Source organism: Durio zibethinus, chromosome 28, assembly GCF_047325235.1.
Source record: "Durio zibethinus cultivar Kanyao isolate XHJ-2024 chromosome 28, ASM4732523v1, whole genome shotgun sequence".
Taxonomy (NCBI): domain Eukaryota; kingdom Viridiplantae; phylum Streptophyta; class Magnoliopsida; order Malvales; family Malvaceae; genus Durio; species Durio zibethinus.
In genome coordinates this window covers 1,034,394-1,050,757 of record NC_143189.1, presented here as the reverse complement: position 1 = coordinate 1,050,757, position 16,364 = coordinate 1,034,394, and the positions used below count along the sequence as shown (strand labels likewise).

The window sequence follows — 16,364 nt, the reverse complement described above, 5'->3', positions numbered from 1 at the left end:
AAGTTTAAATGTTGGGGAAGATTTAGGTGCGTAAATGAATAAAGATTGAAAGATTAAAGATAAATTAAGAATTAAAAAAAAATACTTGATTGTCTACATTCAGCGGCAAACAATTCCGCATGTCCGGTGTATGTTGCTTTGGGTGATACGGGCTTGTTTCCTGTACAATGAGTACTACTGCTAACCAGAAAGTGTGATGGTCAATATGATGGTTGAGCAGCGTGTCAATCAAAACTAAATAAAAAGATCAGATCTTTTAATTTCTGCAATTGGATGGATGGCAGAGGAAAAGTCAACATCACCGTCCACAGCAAGTGTATATGATATCGAATGTAGAATATGAAAACCCAAATGCAAAAAAAAGCAAATCATAAAGCTCTTTATAGTTTAAAAAGTACTTTGGTTCCGTGAATGCATAAAATTAACTCGAAGTGGCGGATAATCTGATCGTGTCTGTCGCTTAAACCCAAAGCCCTTTTCTTGCCCCTTGGCCTCTCTTTTTCTCTCTCCGTCGCTCCCTGTCTTGCTCTTTAACCCTAAAATTAACAAACAAGCCAAAGCCAGCCATACCAAGTTTACATTTTAACTCTCTTTCTTCTTTCTTGTCTGTTTAGTATATCTCAAATGCTAACTATTTTTAGAATGAAGTCTATAATATTCCCAACATTCTCTCCCCTGTCTCTTCATTCTCCCAAAATTGTAACTTTTGCATTCTTCACTTTAGCCTCAAAAAGCCCCAATCTTTGCAACCTATCGACTCGTTCAAATCCAAAATTTCTACACATAAAACCCACGATGGCTTCACCAACAACCTCACTTTTTTCAACCCCAAGTCGAAAACTGCACGCAGAGACCTCGCAATCTTCTTCACCGTGTGGTGAGGTCCACGTGATCGTAGGACCCATGTTTGCTGGCAAGACAACCACACTGCTTCGCCGAATCCAATCTGAAAGCAACAATGGCAGGTTTGAACCCTTTTTTTCGTGCTTCTATTTATGTTATAGAATTGGGTTAAAGTCTGGACTTAATGTTATTCAGAATTATGGATTTCAGTTTATCTTCGTCATATGTTATGGTTTAGGCCTGGGGTTCATGATGAGGTTAAATCCACTCGCTGTCATCAATATCTTTGCATTGTTTCTTTTGTTTCTTTTTTTTTTTTTTTTTTTTTGGCAGTTTAGTTCGTTGGTATAGATTTTGCTCACTGCTGTAAGATGATCGAATGCAATAATAAATATTCTCAGCTTTCAGGCCAAGCTCCGTAAAACCACATACAACTGAATAAGGCTTTGAGGGGTCTTTGTTTTATGGGAAGACTGACTGAAGCTGTTGGGCTATTATGGCGTACAAGATTGAAAGCAGTGCTGGAACTTATACTCTTCTCTTGCAAGAATGCATATTCAGGAAAGAATATAAAAGTGTTAGAAGAATCCATGCACAAATGGTTGTTATTGGATATGTAGCCAATGAATATCTGAAGATCAAGTTGTTGATATTGTATGCAAAATTAGGGGATTTAAAGACCGCCCATTTTCTGTTTGATAAGTTACTAAAGAAAACTTTGATTTCTTGGAATGCAATGATTGGTGGATTTGTGCAAAAGGGTTGTGGAGAATTTGGACTTGATCTCTATTACAAGATGAGAAAGAATGGTTTAACACCAGATTAATACACTGCATCCATATTTAGTGCCTGTGCTTCCTTAGCCACATTAGAGCATGGGAAGCGAGCCCATGGGATCCTGATAAAGAGCCATATCAGGGAAAATGTCATGGTCACTAGCGCACTCATGGATGTGTATTTCAAACGCAGCAGTCTTACTGATGGCCATCAGGTATTTGATAAAGTAGTAAATAGAAATATTGTTACTTGGACAAGCTTGATATCTGGATATGGCCAGCATGGAAGGGTTATTGAGGTTTTGAATATTTTGATAAAATGAAAAATTAAGGTTTTAGACCAGACTATGTTACCTTTCTTGCAGTTCTTTCTGCATGTAGCAATGGAGGCTTGGCTGATGAAGGTTGGCACTATTTCTTATTAATGACAAGAGACTATGGAATCCAATCGAGAGGGCAGCATTATGCTGCTATGGTTGATCTTTTAGGCCGTTCTAGAAAGTTGCATGAAGCTTATGAGTTTGTTCTTAACTCACCTTGCAAGGATCACCCTCCCATATGGGGTGCTCTGCTTGGGGCCTGTAGGATTCATGGGGATATGGATCTGGTAAAGCTTGCCGCAGATAGATACTTTGAACTGGACCCATAAAATGCTGGAACATTTGTTGTCTTGTCTAATGCTTATGCCACTTTCGGTTTTCGGGAAAATGTGGCAGCACGTAGGACGAGAATGAGGAATTCCGGGGTCATAAAGGAGGCTGCTTATAGCAGTATTGAGATTCAAGGAAGGTCCACTTCTTTTTTAGGGGCGATATATCTCATAAACATTCTGTGGAGATTTACAAGTTGATCAAATTAATGACTTCCATTTTAAAGGATTCAGGCTATGTTCCTGATATAAATCGCATCTAAAATCCTGTGTACCACTCTTTATTGTGGTGTTGTGCTGAGAAGCTGGGCTGGTTGAAGGTTCTTAAGTTCTTCATATTTCAATCTTAGACTCTTAGTGTGTGTGTGTGTGTGTGTGGAGAAATGTACAGAATTTGGTGACCCTGTCAATAGGTAATGCCCATTAAAAATGCTGTTGTATTCTATGTGCTGAAAGTTACTTGCTGCCTAAATATCCATATTCACTTATTCATGGAAATGTGATTTGGAAGGTTATTAAATCTTCTGTAAACTAATGTCAAAGTCCATGGTTTGTAGTTTGTGCTTTTAATTCGGTATTAGGTGTAGTGGCAATCAGGAATATTATCAATGGCACAGTACCAAAATTTAATTACCTGATTGATACAACGATCTCCACTTGGTTTTCATGTTTGATTCTTGTCTTGTTAACCTGTCTAACTTTATATTTGCTATGCAGAACTGTGGCTGTAATAAAATCAAACAAGGATACAAGATATGGATTGGATTCAATTGTGACACATGATGGCATGAAACTACCATGTTGGGCATTGGCAAATTTATCATCATTCAGACAAAAAATTGGGCCTGAAGCTTATGATCAGGTTTGTTATATGCCAGCATCAAAATTTGACGTTTTTTGCCATTTATGATGACAACTGTTCATTTGGATGTGTATATCTAGCTTTTCTTTGTAACATTCTCTTGTGCTTCACCAATCATATGGGTATTTATTGTCGAATATACTCATGACCCAGTGCATGTAACAGCTTGATGTCATTGGCATTGATGAAGCCCAATTCTTTGAAGACCTTTATGATTTTTGCTGTGAAGCTGCTGATCATGATGGCAAAACCGTGATAGTTGCTGGGCTGGATGGCGACTATTTAAGGTATTATTTAATATACTTTCTTTTTTGAGATGCATGCTCATTGGTGAATTTACATATATTCCTACTCCCTCCTTATGGTTTTGATCCAATTCTTGCAAGTAGAAGGAGCTTCGGATCTGTGCTTGATATCATTCCACTTGCTGATTCTGTGATGAAGTTAACGGCTCGATGTGAACTTTGTGGGAAACGTGCTTTCTTTACCTTAAGGAAGACCGAGGAGACACAAACAGAATTGATTGGCGGAGCTGATGTCTACATGCCTGTATGTCGGCAGCACTATGTCAATGGGCAAGTAGTCATAGAAGCTGCAAGAAGTGTCCTGAAATCCCAGAAGCTTCAATGTGGCTCTCACACATAGTTCACATAATCTTGTTTATTAGGATATTTGGTCTTCCTGAATATTCTGCTGACTGTGGCTTACATATTGTTTTGGTGCTTGTTGGTGACAATCGCATGCCTCTCCTATGGATGTAAATATAATTGGATTAATAGGAAATACGTTCTTTCTTATTTAAAAATACGCCAATGTAGCTTGATGACATTTTATTTCTCTGTAATGATAGTACTCGGTAAAACTTGTCCATCATCTTAGTTTGTCACGAAAGGAAGAGTAAATTACACCATTTTATTTGTCCCGAAAATATAAGAAATTTCTCTGTCCTCTTGTTGATCAAACGCGCGATAAATTTTTCTTGGTTGCACCTGCACCAAGCAAGTCAGGTTACCTTCCAAACCTGCCCGTTGGATCAACTTCCAGGGAATTTGATCCCCCAGTCATGCACAAGCATCAGTAAATACAAATTAAAGTTTACATCTTTCATTTATATTTAAAAAAAAAAAGGGAGAAAATTTGCAAAATCTAAAGCAAGGGAAAGAATTGAATGTACGTCTCATGGCCAGTCCTAAAGGTAAAAGCAGCGACGCTGCTCCACAAGGCGGTGGAATATGAGACTGCTATCAACGGAGGACCTTGCCGGAGGGAGGATCATCAAAGTCAATGAGTGTTTTCATGTGACGTTATCATCGGGATTTACAAGCAAATTCCGGTTTGCCCCGCTTCATAGATAAGGATTTGAAATCCCCCGTCACATTAGATTAAACACCAAAAGCATAAAAGGACGAAGAAGAAACCAAATAAATTTATAGGAATTTAAGTAGAAGAAAGATTAGATTTTGAAACGCTCAAAGAAGATATGTCGACTCGAAAACAGTCATTTTTTCAACATGGATATACATAAACTCTAGATATATCCCAAAAACAAACAGCTAGCCATACAGTTCTGCAATAAAATCGAATTCTTTGCATATGATTAACAGAGATTTTTTCACTTCTGTCCATGAAAACTTCATCAGGAGACTACAACGGAAAAACAAAATGACCCAGACAGATATTTAAAACGAGCATGGGGATGGTGATGAAGCATAAATGACAACGGATAATGCCCTCTTTCCCAGCCCAAATCCCTCTTAGTTAATTGGCACGCCAGCATTGATCAAATCATAGACATTCCTTTCAATATCAATCCATGCTGGAGAGTGGAGAGCATCAAGATGATCGTGAAGTTTGATCATGAGCCCTTGATCAAATGGCAAAGAAAGAATGAGTGACATCAGAAAGAAGGAGTGACATCAGAAAGAAGGCATATGTAAATAATTAAGAACATCATATTCAAGCTTCAAATTCAAAAGAAATATTAGTTCTAAGGACTATAGAAGCATGATAAAGCCAAAAGCCCTTAATTATCTCCCTCTGACCTCTGTCACCATGCGTAGGAATTTCAGCATAGATGGGAGTAAAGAGCGGTTCTTTGTATAAGTTGAATGAATCCTTTTATGAATAGGAATATGAAAACTTAACTAGCAAAAAACAAGGAAGAAGCTTGGTTAAACTAATATTCTTGAAATCCCAGTTTCTTAAGAATCAATTTTTTCTGAACCAGTGGATAAATATTGCAGAGCTAATACATTAGGTTGTTCTATGAATTATAACTAAAGAGACAAATCTTCTAGCAGCTAATATATTGTATAAGGGGTATGGGATCCAAAAAAGAAAAAAAAAATCCTCTCTGAAAGTAGCTTACCCAATTCTTAAACCACAACTGCTAAAAACTTTACTTTCATACATAAATTTCATCCATTTCAGGCAAATTACATAATAAGACTACAGACAAAAAGTTTTGATGTCATCAGTTGAATATGCAATGCAACAGCAAAAGAATATCAACTATCGGCAAGAGACTCTGAAAGAATTAACTAGTGTAATAAACTTACAAATCTTCAATTGAAAGAATGAGGGGAGGAGCCAAAATAATTTTGTATATGACTGATTAAAATGCCTGTCTGTCTTCAGCATTACAACAGCGATGTTCACCCCAAACATAATAGCAAAAACTTGTCATTATCCTTCTCAAAAATATTCCTGTTGAACCAACTAAATTGCATCATTAAAGCAACTATTAGTTTATCAGAATGCCACCAAAAACTATAATTTGTTAAAAATCATCATCTTCGACTTTAAGATTGTTCAACTGTTTAAAATTACACATTATCACGTATCAAACGAGTTTCTCCCTAAAGCTGCTCTTTTCAGCTACTCTAAAGATTGCATTATGAATTCAAAGTTTTGAAAGCGAAAAACTTTAGCAAAGAACAATTAATTTTGTGTGACATGGTACAAACTAAAGAATTTACATATACATTCTTACCATCTGTTACACTTTGATGGCTTTGACTAAGAGTCTCTTGCACAGCAGGATTTAGTGCCCGAGCAAGACGTTTAATACGATTTAATCGCAATCCTTTGGATATTAAACCTGAACAACAATTTGTTTATATATAAACTTATAATCTTAAATTGAATAGTTCATTAATAAATGGTTTCAAAGGTATATTAATCGAATCATTGACAATTTGACATCTATCCTTATCCAATATAAACTGAGTAGAATTGTTAAACTTACAATTGGAAGTTCCATTTTCCTTCATGATCCCACCAATTGCAACCCTGTCACCAACAGGAGCATTTATTGCTCGTACCAGATGTTTTATGCGATTCAAACGTATCTTTCCAGGTAAAATAGCTAATTTATGAGCCGGGATTTCCAAACCTGTTGAGCAAAAATTAAAAGGAACTAGTAAGAAAAAAAGACACGGTATTTTCCTTTAAGTTAATCTTAATGGTAAAGTGATGGGAGCTGACACTGGGAGCTTCTCGTGTCCAGCATTGGTCTTTCTTGTCCATGTTTGGATCCGACGAGAGCCGCAGCAGCATTAAACTGAGGAGTAACATCTGAAACACAAGTTACGGCATTACTTAAGGGCAATTGAATTGGAGATGGAGAAGGGTTTAATCGAGCAGTTTCAGCTCTCTGTCTCCGCAATTGATAGTTTCTTCGGCGTCTAGCCAGATGCTTTTCTCTCTCCTCAAGGCTCATAGACTGCCTTCTTTGGCGGTCCCTCATGCGACGACGTTCCCTCTCTAGCTCCTTTTGCAACTCTGATCGGCTTGCTGACCCTTCCATCATCAATTTAAAATCCAGAGGATTTTTTCTGCAAAACGAATATATACAAGAAAAATTGCCTTAATAATTCTGATGATAATAATAATAATAACAATAATATAAATTATTTAAAAACCATATTTGAATAAGCAATGCTAAGAATTAAGAGAACTAAATCTAATGATTAAACCGATATTAAAATCACGGTTTTCCATGCAAAGGTGCGAACTTTCCTGATCTTAGGAATGGAATATCCTTCAAATTCAAATGATTGCAAAAGAAAAAGGAAAAGTAATAGCAATTAAAAGGAAGACCTAACCTGGACGGTGGGGTTGAACATAGGAAGAAAGAGAAATGTAGAAAAGAAACAAAGGATTATGGACAAAGTAGAATTGGAAAGAAGAGTTTTTGCGGCAATTTGCCTATCAAATATTCAAATCAGTGCTTTTATTTTCTCTTTATTAGGATTATTATTATTATATATTTTTATATCTTTGGGCTAATTGCGCCAATTCTTCGTCTAATTAGGAACTACTACCCGTTTTCCGCCTTTTCGGTTTGGGTCCAAATCCCAAATAAATGATACGTAAAGATGGTGTGCGTTTCCTATTCTTTCTCCGGTTTTGTCTTCTTCACTTTTTGTCGTTATATGTTGTTCCTACTGCCAACGGCGATACGCCCCACACGACGCCGGATGAAGAAAATTGGTATGGCATTGGCAACAAACACAGCGTCCAAATAATGCCCTAAACCCAAAGAGGTATGAAAGAGAAGTCCTTTCCTCCGAGCTAAACTCAACAATGGAGGCAACACAAAATGAGCATAACGGCCAGGAAAGCCCTTCCAATCCCAATCCCAATCCGCAGCCTCAGCCTCTCTCGAAGAGCGCCCAAAAGAAGCTCTTGAAGCAAAAGAAATTCGAGGCGAAGAAAGCAGAGAAGAAAGCGCTAATGAAAGAGCAAAAACAGAGGGACGCGGAGAGGAAGCGAAAAGAATGGGAGGAGAAACTGGCTGGCCTTACCGAAGACGAGAGGCTGAAACTCATAGATTCAAGAAAAGAATTGAGGAGAGAGAGAATGGAGAAAAGGTCTGATGAAAGAGGGCAGAAAATCCAGAGGCTGACCCAAGCCAAAGAGACTGGCCAAAACATTGTCCTCGATCTTGAATTCTCTCATCTCATGACTCACTCTGAGATCCACAGCCTTGTTCAACAGGTTTTCTTTTTTACTACTAACCCTTGGTCTTCTAATCGTAGCTAATGATTAAAGATGTTCTTTTTTTTTTCAATCCTTGTAGCTATATTACATTATCTTATGTCGCTGCTGAACCCTGCAGATTATGTACTGCTATGCAGTGAATGGAAGATGTAGTTTTCCTGCTCACCTCTGGTTGACTGGATGCAAAGCGGAAATAGAAACTCAACTGCGAAGGATCCCTGGATTTGATAAATGGATTATTGAGAAGGAAAATCAATCTTATATCCAAGCGTTTTCAGATCAGAAAGATCATTTGGTTTACCTTACAGCAGACTCTGAAACTGTGCTGCATGAACTTGATCCCACCAAAGTTTATATTGTGGGCGGATTGGTGGATAGAAATCGGTGGAAGGGTATAACTATGAAGAAAGCAGAGGAACAGGGAATTCGTACAGCAAAACTCCCGATTGCAAGTTACATGAAGATGTCCAGTTCTCAGGTATGCTTGGTCGTAGTACACCACACACGACGTTCTTTTATCAGTTGATTATTGGGACCATCTTATTTAATAGGTAGAAACAAAGCCTTGCAAATGGAAGTTAGGTCTTTGAATTTTTTTATCTCTTTCAAATGAATCTATTGGTATCAATGTTGGTTCATTGTTTTCTCGATTTTTTATGCAATTATATATTCGAAACCCTGCTCCTGGCCCTATCTACTCAAGTCTCTTGGGGTTGAATACTGCAAATATACATATTTTGGAGTATGAATAGCTTCATAATTGCATGTTACTAGTTTCCTTAAAAGAACGCTAGGATGCATTGAATGGAATATACATGATTTGAGAAGATAGTCATGCATGATGGTTCACTTATGCAACAGTTTAATTTTCAAACATAGAAATAATGAAGCAAATATTCTATTGCATTTCTAAGTTTTCTTCTCTAACTAAGATTTAATTTTCCTATGATTGCAGGTCCTTACTGTAAACCAAGTTATAGAGATACTCCTAAAGTTTTTGGAGACGAGATTGGAAGGCTTCCTTCTTTCAAGTAATACCTCAGAGGAAAAGATATGAAGCTGATTCAGAAAACTGTGAAGAAGTAGATGGAGAGGAATGCAAGGAGGAAAATGAGGAATCTGAGAGGAAAAAGAAGTGCATTGAAGTACTTTCTCATGAATAGAAAAGCTGCCAAAATTTTGGCTTATATTGGCCCTTTCCGTTTCCTATTACATGGAACGCCTGTACAGGTGGAAAGCCATTGCATAAAAATTGAGTAGTTCTGAAGTTCCATTCCTTGCCTCCATGTGCCTATGGTGCTTCACGCATTCTAAAACTTAAATTGAACCTGTAGAAAAATAGGCTTCGTTGTGGATGCCCTGTTTTGAGCAAAGTTGCCAATGCCAAGACCTCATAGGGGATACATACCTCCGGCTTAGACTGAATGGTTGGTGCCCAAGCCGTTAACATATAGTTTGCTGTCTTTGGGGAATGCAACTAGAAAATGAAAATGATTGTGGTGAAAGATATAATGGCATTTGAGACTTAAATTAAGGCAATGTAGGTTTTAATGTCTCTCCACCCAAGGATATAATTGAGTCCAGTCAACTTTATACTCAATTAAGGAAACTCAAAGCTGAAAGATGAGTTTGATAGAATTTCAATTTTTTTTTTTAAATTGAATTTAATCTGAGATACTGATTTAATTCACTTTATTTTAGTTCAATTATAGTCACAGCTTCAATTGCAAATTTGCTTTGCTTTTTTCTTTATATTATGTACATACATATTTCTATGCTAAAGATTCGGTATAAACGTACTAAAAAAATAGAATTATCAATTTAGATCACTTTTAGTTTCAAATACTTAAAATTTTTACCATAAAACTATGAAAGATGACGTGATAAGAATTGAGAGATTCTATAGGTATACATGCGCTTGTCGCCTGCTTCCATAGCATAGTGATAGAGCGTTCGCTTTGTAAGCAAATGATAGTGCATTCTTGCCCTAACTTAGCACACCAGGTAACTTCATTTGTTCCGTGTTTATGTGTGTGTGTGTGTGTATATATATATATATATATAGAGAGAGAGATGCCGTTTTGACTTAAATTCAACGAAAATTTGATTTGACTTTAATGAAAATAGAGATGGGATAGGGACGGGGACGGTTAGGGGTATAATTTAAATTTTTTATTGAATATATGTGCAAAAATGAGTAATAAAGCACTTACTCGTTGCTCATATTTTATATATTTATATATATTTAGTAAATTAATTTTTGATTTAATAATGTAAATTTTATTTTAGTTTTATTAGAATTAATATATTTATATTTAAGAAATATATATTTAGAAAAGAAATTACATAAATATGCAAGATAAAAATTTACAAAAAAAAACTAAATAATATATTTTTTTTTTTCAAAGTTAAGAGTACAGAAATTATTCATATTCATTAAATATCCACAAAAATAAAAATGTAAATGAATTTAAAAAACTTATTAAATATAAATATAAAGATAAATATAATATGAAACAACCAAAAATAAAGGAGAATGCTTTATCCCCTCCTTACTTTACCCATTGATATCCACAATGGTTGCGACTGGTTTAAATGGATAATATAGCAGCACGCTTTGATTAGTGTAAGAAATTTGATTGAAAAGTTGGCTGATGACATTCACTTTTCCATTTTGTCACCGTTGAATTTCTTGAAAGACGGAGCTGGAGCTACCCTAATCCCTTAAATGGAAGGATTTGGGAACATTTAAATGGGATTGGAGTTTGATGAATCACAGCTGATGTTAGCCATGTTTTAGGGAGAGGTAGTGGTAAATTCACTAGAAGTTGAAAAAGCAAGGTTTCTCAATCCTCACCACAAAATTAGTTCAAAACAGGAAGTTAAGAATTAATTGATTCACAGATTAACGTGAGACTATGTCGGGAAGCGAAAATGATGGAAGCAAAAATGTTGCAATCTACATCCCTTGCCTACCGCTATTAAAAGAAAGCTAAGCTCATTTTCTACAATTAAAAGAAAGCTAGGCTCATTTTCTACAAATTTACAAGACACTAAAGTCCCATGCTCTAAAAGAGAAAACTCGAAAAATAATTGGGCAGAATTTACAGACTTCATGGAGCCATAACTATCAGTATCTGGCTTTCACCTCCATGCAGAAGAGGTCGCCATAGCTCTGTTTACCCAGCCAAGATAGAGAGCCCCTTCTCTGTCTTCAAGTCTATAGTTACTGTCATACTCCTTTAACAGATCTCTTACAGCCATAGTAACTGATGAACTCAATGGATATGGAGAAAAACCAGCCATCATAAATCTTGACCTCCACTTTCCAAGAAGTTCGTGCCTTTCCACCCTCTCAGTCCCCTCACAAGCAATCATGTTCACAATATCACGAGCCACACAATGCTGCTCTGCACTGATCCTTTGCTTGTCATCTCTCGGACAAGCTACATCTATGGATTCAAACATAGCTGTGTAATAATCCAGTGTCTCAAGGTACCTTGAAAAGAATGGGGATGTATTGGTATTAGACTCTTGCTCAACAAGAGTCACAACCTTGGGTGACAAACTCTTCACTAACCTCAACAGTCGATCTCTGTGATTCCAGGTGCTTACACTCTCATCTGGCATGTGATGCAACACATATGGAAAATTCACAGCTAGGGCTTCCCCAGATTGAACCTTAAGATGCTCTAGTCGAATCTCACAACCAGACATAGCAGCATCATGAAACTCAAATGGCACATTGTATGACTCAGCGAATTCTGATAGCCTCTGCCCCACAATATTAAGCCCCCCACCTCGAGCATGATTTGACTGGGAATCATCAATGCCAGTTATACGGATAGATGGGGGCCCACCAACGCGTTTTGCAAGCGCTGCAATAAGGTACATCCACTGGGTGCCCTGTGCAATTTGGAAATCGATGATGTGAATTTTTGGTTCATAATCCATGACTTCCTTGATGACAACATTAGCTGATGTGTATGCAAACTTCCAGTATGGGCAGATCCTGAAGAGAATATGCATGTAAGACATTAGTTCTGAGCTTGTTGGTTCTTTGCATTTTAGGGCTTTGTAGATATTACTCCCTGAGGATTCCAACCTCGCTCTAAGCCCTTCCAGCACATAAGCACCCAATCGTTGCATTGGTTCTCCTGACACTGATACCATTTTCTCCAATACATACATTAAACCAGCAACTGTCGACATATCATCCTCATGAAGTGCTTGACCACAGGCAATGAGCACCTCTTTCAAGTCTAATCTAGGGATCATATCCACCAGTTGATCGCAATTCAATCTTGCCATTGAAGCAGCTTGGTGGGCTCCACTACTGAAGCAGCAATTGCAGCTGTCTATAATATCTGATTCAGGCCCCAACAAAGAAATTTCCAGCTCCCGCAGTTTGTGCTTCAATTCATTGCTATCACCAATAACAGAAGATCCAGTGAATGGTGATCCAAAAGTATTGTCAGGGGAATTATGAGGATCAGACAAGCATGAATGAGAACCTAGTGGGGAGAAAGGACTCCTGCTTGATGAGATGCTCAAAGCAGAAGGAGAGTCATAGGCAACAAAACCAGCAGTTGCTGTTGATGATTCCAGGGTAAAAAATTGGTCCTTGTCGGTTTGAAAGGAGACATTAGCTCCTTGGCTGCCTGCATCTGAGCATACATTGTCGTCTAATGTCTGGATATGAGGCAAACAAAATGGATCAATTTCCTTAACAGGTTGGTGATAGATACTGGCTCGAGTTTGGTGTTTCTGAGATGTTTGCATCTAAGCCCAAGCCGCTTATTAACTTCCTCTGGAAAACTTTTTGTTCCTGACAGATGTTTTCTGTGACAACAGAATTTGTCTATAATAGTAACACCTTTTTCTAATAGCAGCAGTTGCTTGATTGAGCAAAATCACTCGTTAACTGAAAAGAGGTTAGATTATGCAAGTCTTAAAAGTGGATAAAACTGATTTGATCCTCAGCACCAACGTTGACCATCAACTGTTTTACTTTTGCAAGGCATAAATATCAAAAGAGCAATCACAATCTGCTAAAAGAAATCCAAGAAAATAAAAGAGATTAGATTATGCAACTAATAGAAGCACAGGTTACACTGTCAAGGGGTGTAAAAAGTCAGAGAAAAACCAAGCAAGAACCAAAGAAGCCTAGATGGAGAAGGGACTTAAGTTAAGAGGAAGTTTTCCTTTAAGCAATTTTCCTTTGAATCAGAAGTTAATCAACCAAGCACAAGACACCAACTAAAAACATAATCAAGTGAAACAATAGATAATAGCTAGAAGCAAAAGATTAGATGAGTGGTAAAAAAGCAGCCAAAATTTCTCTAACCAGATGCAATTAGAACAATTTATTCTACATAGGAGGCCTCCAAATTCACATAATCGCGTTTGGTACCAATTTAAATCTCTGTCCAATTAAAATCATATAAAGGAATTAAAAGAAGCCATACAGCCGAATGGTTACAGAGCAAAAGCTACCAACTAATCGAAAAGGGAACAAGGAGAGAGCAAGAGAGATCAATACCAGATGGTATGGCACAGAATTTTGCATACAGTACACATAAAATAATAAATTAGCTCCCAGATTCATGATTCAATTAAATCTGTACGTTGGCAGACAGCTTGAAAGCTATATCTAATAACTCCAGTAAGTCACTTATAGAAAAATCAAAAAATAAAGTTGATTTTCTTATTATTGTTGAATACTCGTCAGGCTCGGCCAAAGAACAAAGTTTCTTCCTATCTCATCAAAAGGCCAAACTTTCCTTTTTTACAGCCACTCCTACCAAATGTAAAAGGTTGGTGACAGCATCAGAAACACAAGAAAAAAAAAAAAAAAACATTTTGATTAATTTTAGCGCTAACCCTTCTCCTCCAATTCATGAATTATGAACATAAAGCCCAACAAAAACCTCGTATTGAACTCATAGAAAAATGATCCAATTCCACAACCTCTCATTAGTCATGACCACCCTACCCATGAAACCAAAAACAGAAGAGAAAAAGGAGATTGTAATGATGAATTGGCATACCTTAGTCACCAATCATCAGCTTTTAGGTCTGGTTTTGCTCTCTTTTAGATTCTCCTTCAACAAGCGTCAAACTCCTGTGTCTTTTTTTTAATTTGGATTCATGGTGAAACTTATATGCATAGTTATGAAAGTAATGAATTTACCAATAAGTGCCCTTGGAATTTGGTTCTATCTACAGGATTGCCACTAGGAAAAATGTGAAGGAGGCGTAAAAATTTCTCGGCGCTTGCTGATGAAAATGACCTTTAGTCGCTCAAAACGTGTGGCAGGCCGTGTGGGTCACTAGGCTACTCAGTAGCAAACCAAGTGTATGTGACTGACTAAGGTAATTTAATATCTAATCTATTTTAATCTCTTAATACTTTTTTAAAATTAATAAATTAAACACTTTTTATTATTTAATGTTATCACTATTACAATAATGTTTCATCCGAAATTGTGAAGCATTGTATTATATTATCATTTTTTATATAATTTCTAAATCAACTTAAAATTTTTAATTCATTGTTTCTATAGATTCTGGATGTTATTATTGAAAAAAAGATATACCTTATCTTGTAAAATTTAATAATTAGTTTAAAAAATAGTATTCCAATATAATTTTTATGTAAATCAATGTAATTGGTGGTGGAAAAATCAATGTTGTAGCAAGACCTGAATATTTGATTTGAAGTCAACTTGCTTTTGTCTTTGAAATTTTAACTTGGAAGGATTGAAGTCAAGTTTTTCTCCTTACAATTTTTAATTAAAGATGGTTGAACGTGGAAAAACTTTGTAAAATTTGTCCATGCTGATTTTTGGCTCTCGTCACTTCTTAGGCACTCATTCGTCTTTTAATAACATTAATAACATCGATCAGACGTTAATAATCACAACACTTTCTTTGTTTCTGAGCTGGTGGGCAATCTTTCATTTCATTCATTTAAGCTCAACAAACCATAATATATATATATATATATATATATTATACACACTTGAATTAATTTATGACCGCTTCAAAGCACAGGCCAATCGCGACAATTGAAAATTTTTTAAAAGTTTATATCAATCACTTTTATTTAAAGGGATTAATATTTCATACATTGATTGTGTATCATTTTTATACACTGTCAGTGAATAATACAATGACACATCATTAATGAATAAAATTTAAAATTTTAAGCCCTTAAAAATAAATTTTAATAAATTTATTTAGGGTTAATTAATTAAAATTAAAGCTTTTATTTTCTTTGTCACCTCCCTTTGTATTTACCACCTCTTTCTTTTGATTTTTTAATTTTTTTTATTGGGTAAGCTTTTTGTCTCAGTCAAATTTCGTGATTTCTTTATTGGGTAAGTTGAATTCCACTTCAAAATTTTCATTAATTGGTTGATCATAGGTAAAATTATTTGATCATAGGTATTTAATTAAGCAGTTTGAATTGAAAAGTTGATAGGTGGAGGAGAATTCATGGCTTTTTATGTTCACTGTAAGTGTAGGTTAAAATTAGCATTGTTAATGGGGTGAGTGAGGGAGTTAGCAATATGTTGTCTTCTATGTTGTCAATTTGTCTTATGTATATCTGAGAAAGGATTGTATTATATTGAATAAAAAGGTTGGAATTATGTGATAAAGAGCTGTTAGATTTATAAAGGACCACACTCATGAGCTTGCTAATCCAAAAAGTGTTCAATTTTTACGTGTTCACAAAAAAAGGACAAAAGTTCAACGAAATTTAATTGATGTGCTTAATGATTCAAGAATTAGTTCTAGTAAAATCATGTTAATTTTAGCTAATGAATTAGGTGGCATTGATATGGTTGGTTTAACTAAGCGTGATATTCAAAATTATTTGAGTAATAGAAGGTAGAAACAGCTTGAGAAAGGAGATGCACAGTTAGTGCTAGCTTATTTCAAAGAATGTCAATTGAAGAATCCAAGATTCTTTTATGTAATACAAACGGATGTAGAAGGTCAACTAGTAAATTGCTTTTGGGCTGATTCTAGGTCTAGAATGGCATATAAGTATTTTGGTGATGTTGTAGCTTTTAACCCAACTTATCTAACAAATAGGTATAAAATGTCTTTTGTTCTTTTCACTAGAGTTAATCATCATTACCAATCCATTTTATTTGGTTGTGCTTTATTGTGAGATGAGGCAAAGGAACATTTGTTTGGCTATTGAACACTTGGTTGAAAG

The 16,364-nt window shown here is 36.0% G+C and overlaps 3 protein-coding genes and 3 pseudogenes across 12 annotated transcripts; 4 read left to right on the top strand and 2 right to left on the bottom strand.

Annotated features, from left to right (window-relative positions):
- The first annotated feature begins 416 nt into the window (after nucleotides 1–416).
- Nucleotides 417–4,003, top strand: LOC111280262 (thymidine kinase a-like). The gene is made up of 4 exons (XM_089757494.1): nucleotides 417–965; nucleotides 2,986–3,130; nucleotides 3,296–3,417; nucleotides 3,520–4,003. The coding sequence occupies exons 1-4, from the start codon at nucleotides 625–627 to the stop codon at nucleotides 3,773–3,775; spliced, it is 864 nt and encodes a 287-aa protein (XP_089613620.1). The 5' UTR covers nucleotides 417–624; the 3' UTR covers nucleotides 3,776–4,003.
- Nucleotides 1,266–3,124, top strand: LOC149510607 (pentatricopeptide repeat-containing protein At4g16470-like; annotated as a pseudogene). Its single transcript, XR_016335137.1, has 2 exons — nucleotides 1,266–2,681; nucleotides 2,986–3,124. The product of XR_016335137.1 is annotated as a pentatricopeptide repeat-containing protein At4g16470-like (transcript).
- Nucleotides 4,004–4,684: 681 nt separating the features above from the next.
- LOC111281363 (uncharacterized) lies at nucleotides 4,685–7,712 on the bottom strand. Of its 5 annotated transcripts, none has more exons than XM_089757496.1 (5): nucleotides 7,237–7,712; nucleotides 6,617–6,966; nucleotides 6,378–6,524; nucleotides 6,123–6,230; nucleotides 4,685–4,994 (listed from the first exon to the last, which is right to left on the bottom strand). In XM_089757496.1, exons 2-5 carry the CDS (start codon nucleotides 6,939–6,941, stop codon nucleotides 4,885–4,887), a joined length of 690 nt encoding a protein of 229 aa, XP_089613622.1. In that variant the 5' UTR covers nucleotides 6,942–6,966; nucleotides 7,237–7,712; the 3' UTR covers nucleotides 4,685–4,884. The 5 variants fall into 5 exon arrangements, with proteins under 5 accessions (XP_089613622.1, XP_089613623.1, XP_089613624.1 ...); XM_089757497.1 differs by lacking the exon at nucleotides 7,237–7,712 and adding an exon at nucleotides 5,689–5,848 and having other exon boundaries at nucleotides 6,617–7,213; XM_089757498.1 differs by lacking the exon at nucleotides 7,237–7,712 and adding an exon at nucleotides 5,689–5,836 and having other exon boundaries at nucleotides 6,617–7,212.
- Nucleotides 7,616–9,888, top strand: LOC111281362 (tRNA (guanine(9)-N1)-methyltransferase-like; annotated as a pseudogene). Its single transcript, XR_016335229.1, has 3 exons — nucleotides 7,616–8,131; nucleotides 8,253–8,612; nucleotides 9,090–9,888. The product of XR_016335229.1 is annotated as a tRNA (guanine(9)-N1)-methyltransferase-like (transcript).
- Nucleotides 9,889–11,016: 1,128 nt separating this feature from the next.
- LOC111280761 (scarecrow-like protein 13 pseudogene) lies at nucleotides 11,017–14,262 on the bottom strand (annotated as a pseudogene). Of its 3 annotated transcripts, none has more exons than XR_016335227.1 (2): nucleotides 14,185–14,262; nucleotides 11,017–13,934 (listed from the first exon to the last, which is right to left on the bottom strand). The product of XR_016335227.1 is annotated as a scarecrow-like protein 13 pseudogene, transcript variant X2 (transcript). The 3 variants fall into 3 exon arrangements; XR_016335228.1 differs by having other exon boundaries at nucleotides 11,017–13,185; XR_016335226.1 differs by having other exon boundaries at nucleotides 11,017–13,182.
- On the top strand, nucleotides 14,117–16,316 carry LOC149510606 (protein FAR1-RELATED SEQUENCE 5-like). The gene is made up of 4 exons (XM_089756786.1): nucleotides 14,117–14,215; nucleotides 15,664–15,740; nucleotides 15,800–15,983; nucleotides 16,041–16,316. Exons 1-4 carry the CDS (start codon nucleotides 14,117–14,119, stop codon nucleotides 16,314–16,316), a joined length of 636 nt encoding a protein of 211 aa, XP_089612912.1.
- Nucleotides 16,317–16,364: the final 48 nt, after the last annotated feature.

What these genes read in the sequence shown, in the direction of transcription:
- LOC111280262 (XM_089757494.1), top strand. Translation starts at nt 625, where the DNA reads ATGCTAACTATTTTTAGAATGAAGTCTATAATATTCCCAACATTCTCT. An exon ending in TCTGAAAGCAACAATGGCAG is followed by an intron (nt 966 to 2,985) that starts GTTTGAACCCTT and finishes TTTGCTATGCAG; the next exon opens with AACTGTGGCTGTAATAAAAT. An exon ending in GGCCTGAAGCTTATGATCAG is followed by an intron (nt 3,131 to 3,295) that starts GTTTGTTATATG and finishes TGCATGTAACAG; the next exon opens with CTTGATGTCATTGGCATTGA.
- LOC111281363 (XM_089757496.1), bottom strand. Translation starts at nt 6,941, where the DNA reads ATGATGGAAGGGTCAGCAAGCCGATCAGAGTTGCAAAAGGAGCTAGAG. An exon ending in GGACACGAGAAGCTCCCAGT is followed by an intron (nt 6,525 to 6,616) that starts GTCAGCTCCCAT and finishes TTTGCTCAACAG; the next exon opens with GTTTGGAAATCCCGGCTCAT. An exon ending in GGAAAATGGAACTTCCAATT is followed by an intron (nt 6,231 to 6,377) that starts GTAAGTTTAACA and finishes ATTGTTGTTCAG; the next exon opens with GTTTAATATCCAAAGGATTG.
- LOC149510606 (XM_089756786.1), top strand. Translation starts at nt 14,117, where the DNA reads ATGACCACCCTACCCATGAAACCAAAAACAGAAGAGAAAAAGGAGATT. An exon ending in ATCATCAGCTTTTAGGTCTG is followed by an intron (nt 14,216 to 15,663) that starts GTTTTGCTCTCT and finishes CTGTAAGTGTAG; the next exon opens with GTTAAAATTAGCATTGTTAA. An exon ending in ATGTTGTCAATTTGTCTTAT is followed by an intron (nt 15,741 to 15,799) that starts GTATATCTGAGA and finishes TATGTGATAAAG; the next exon opens with AGCTGTTAGATTTATAAAGG.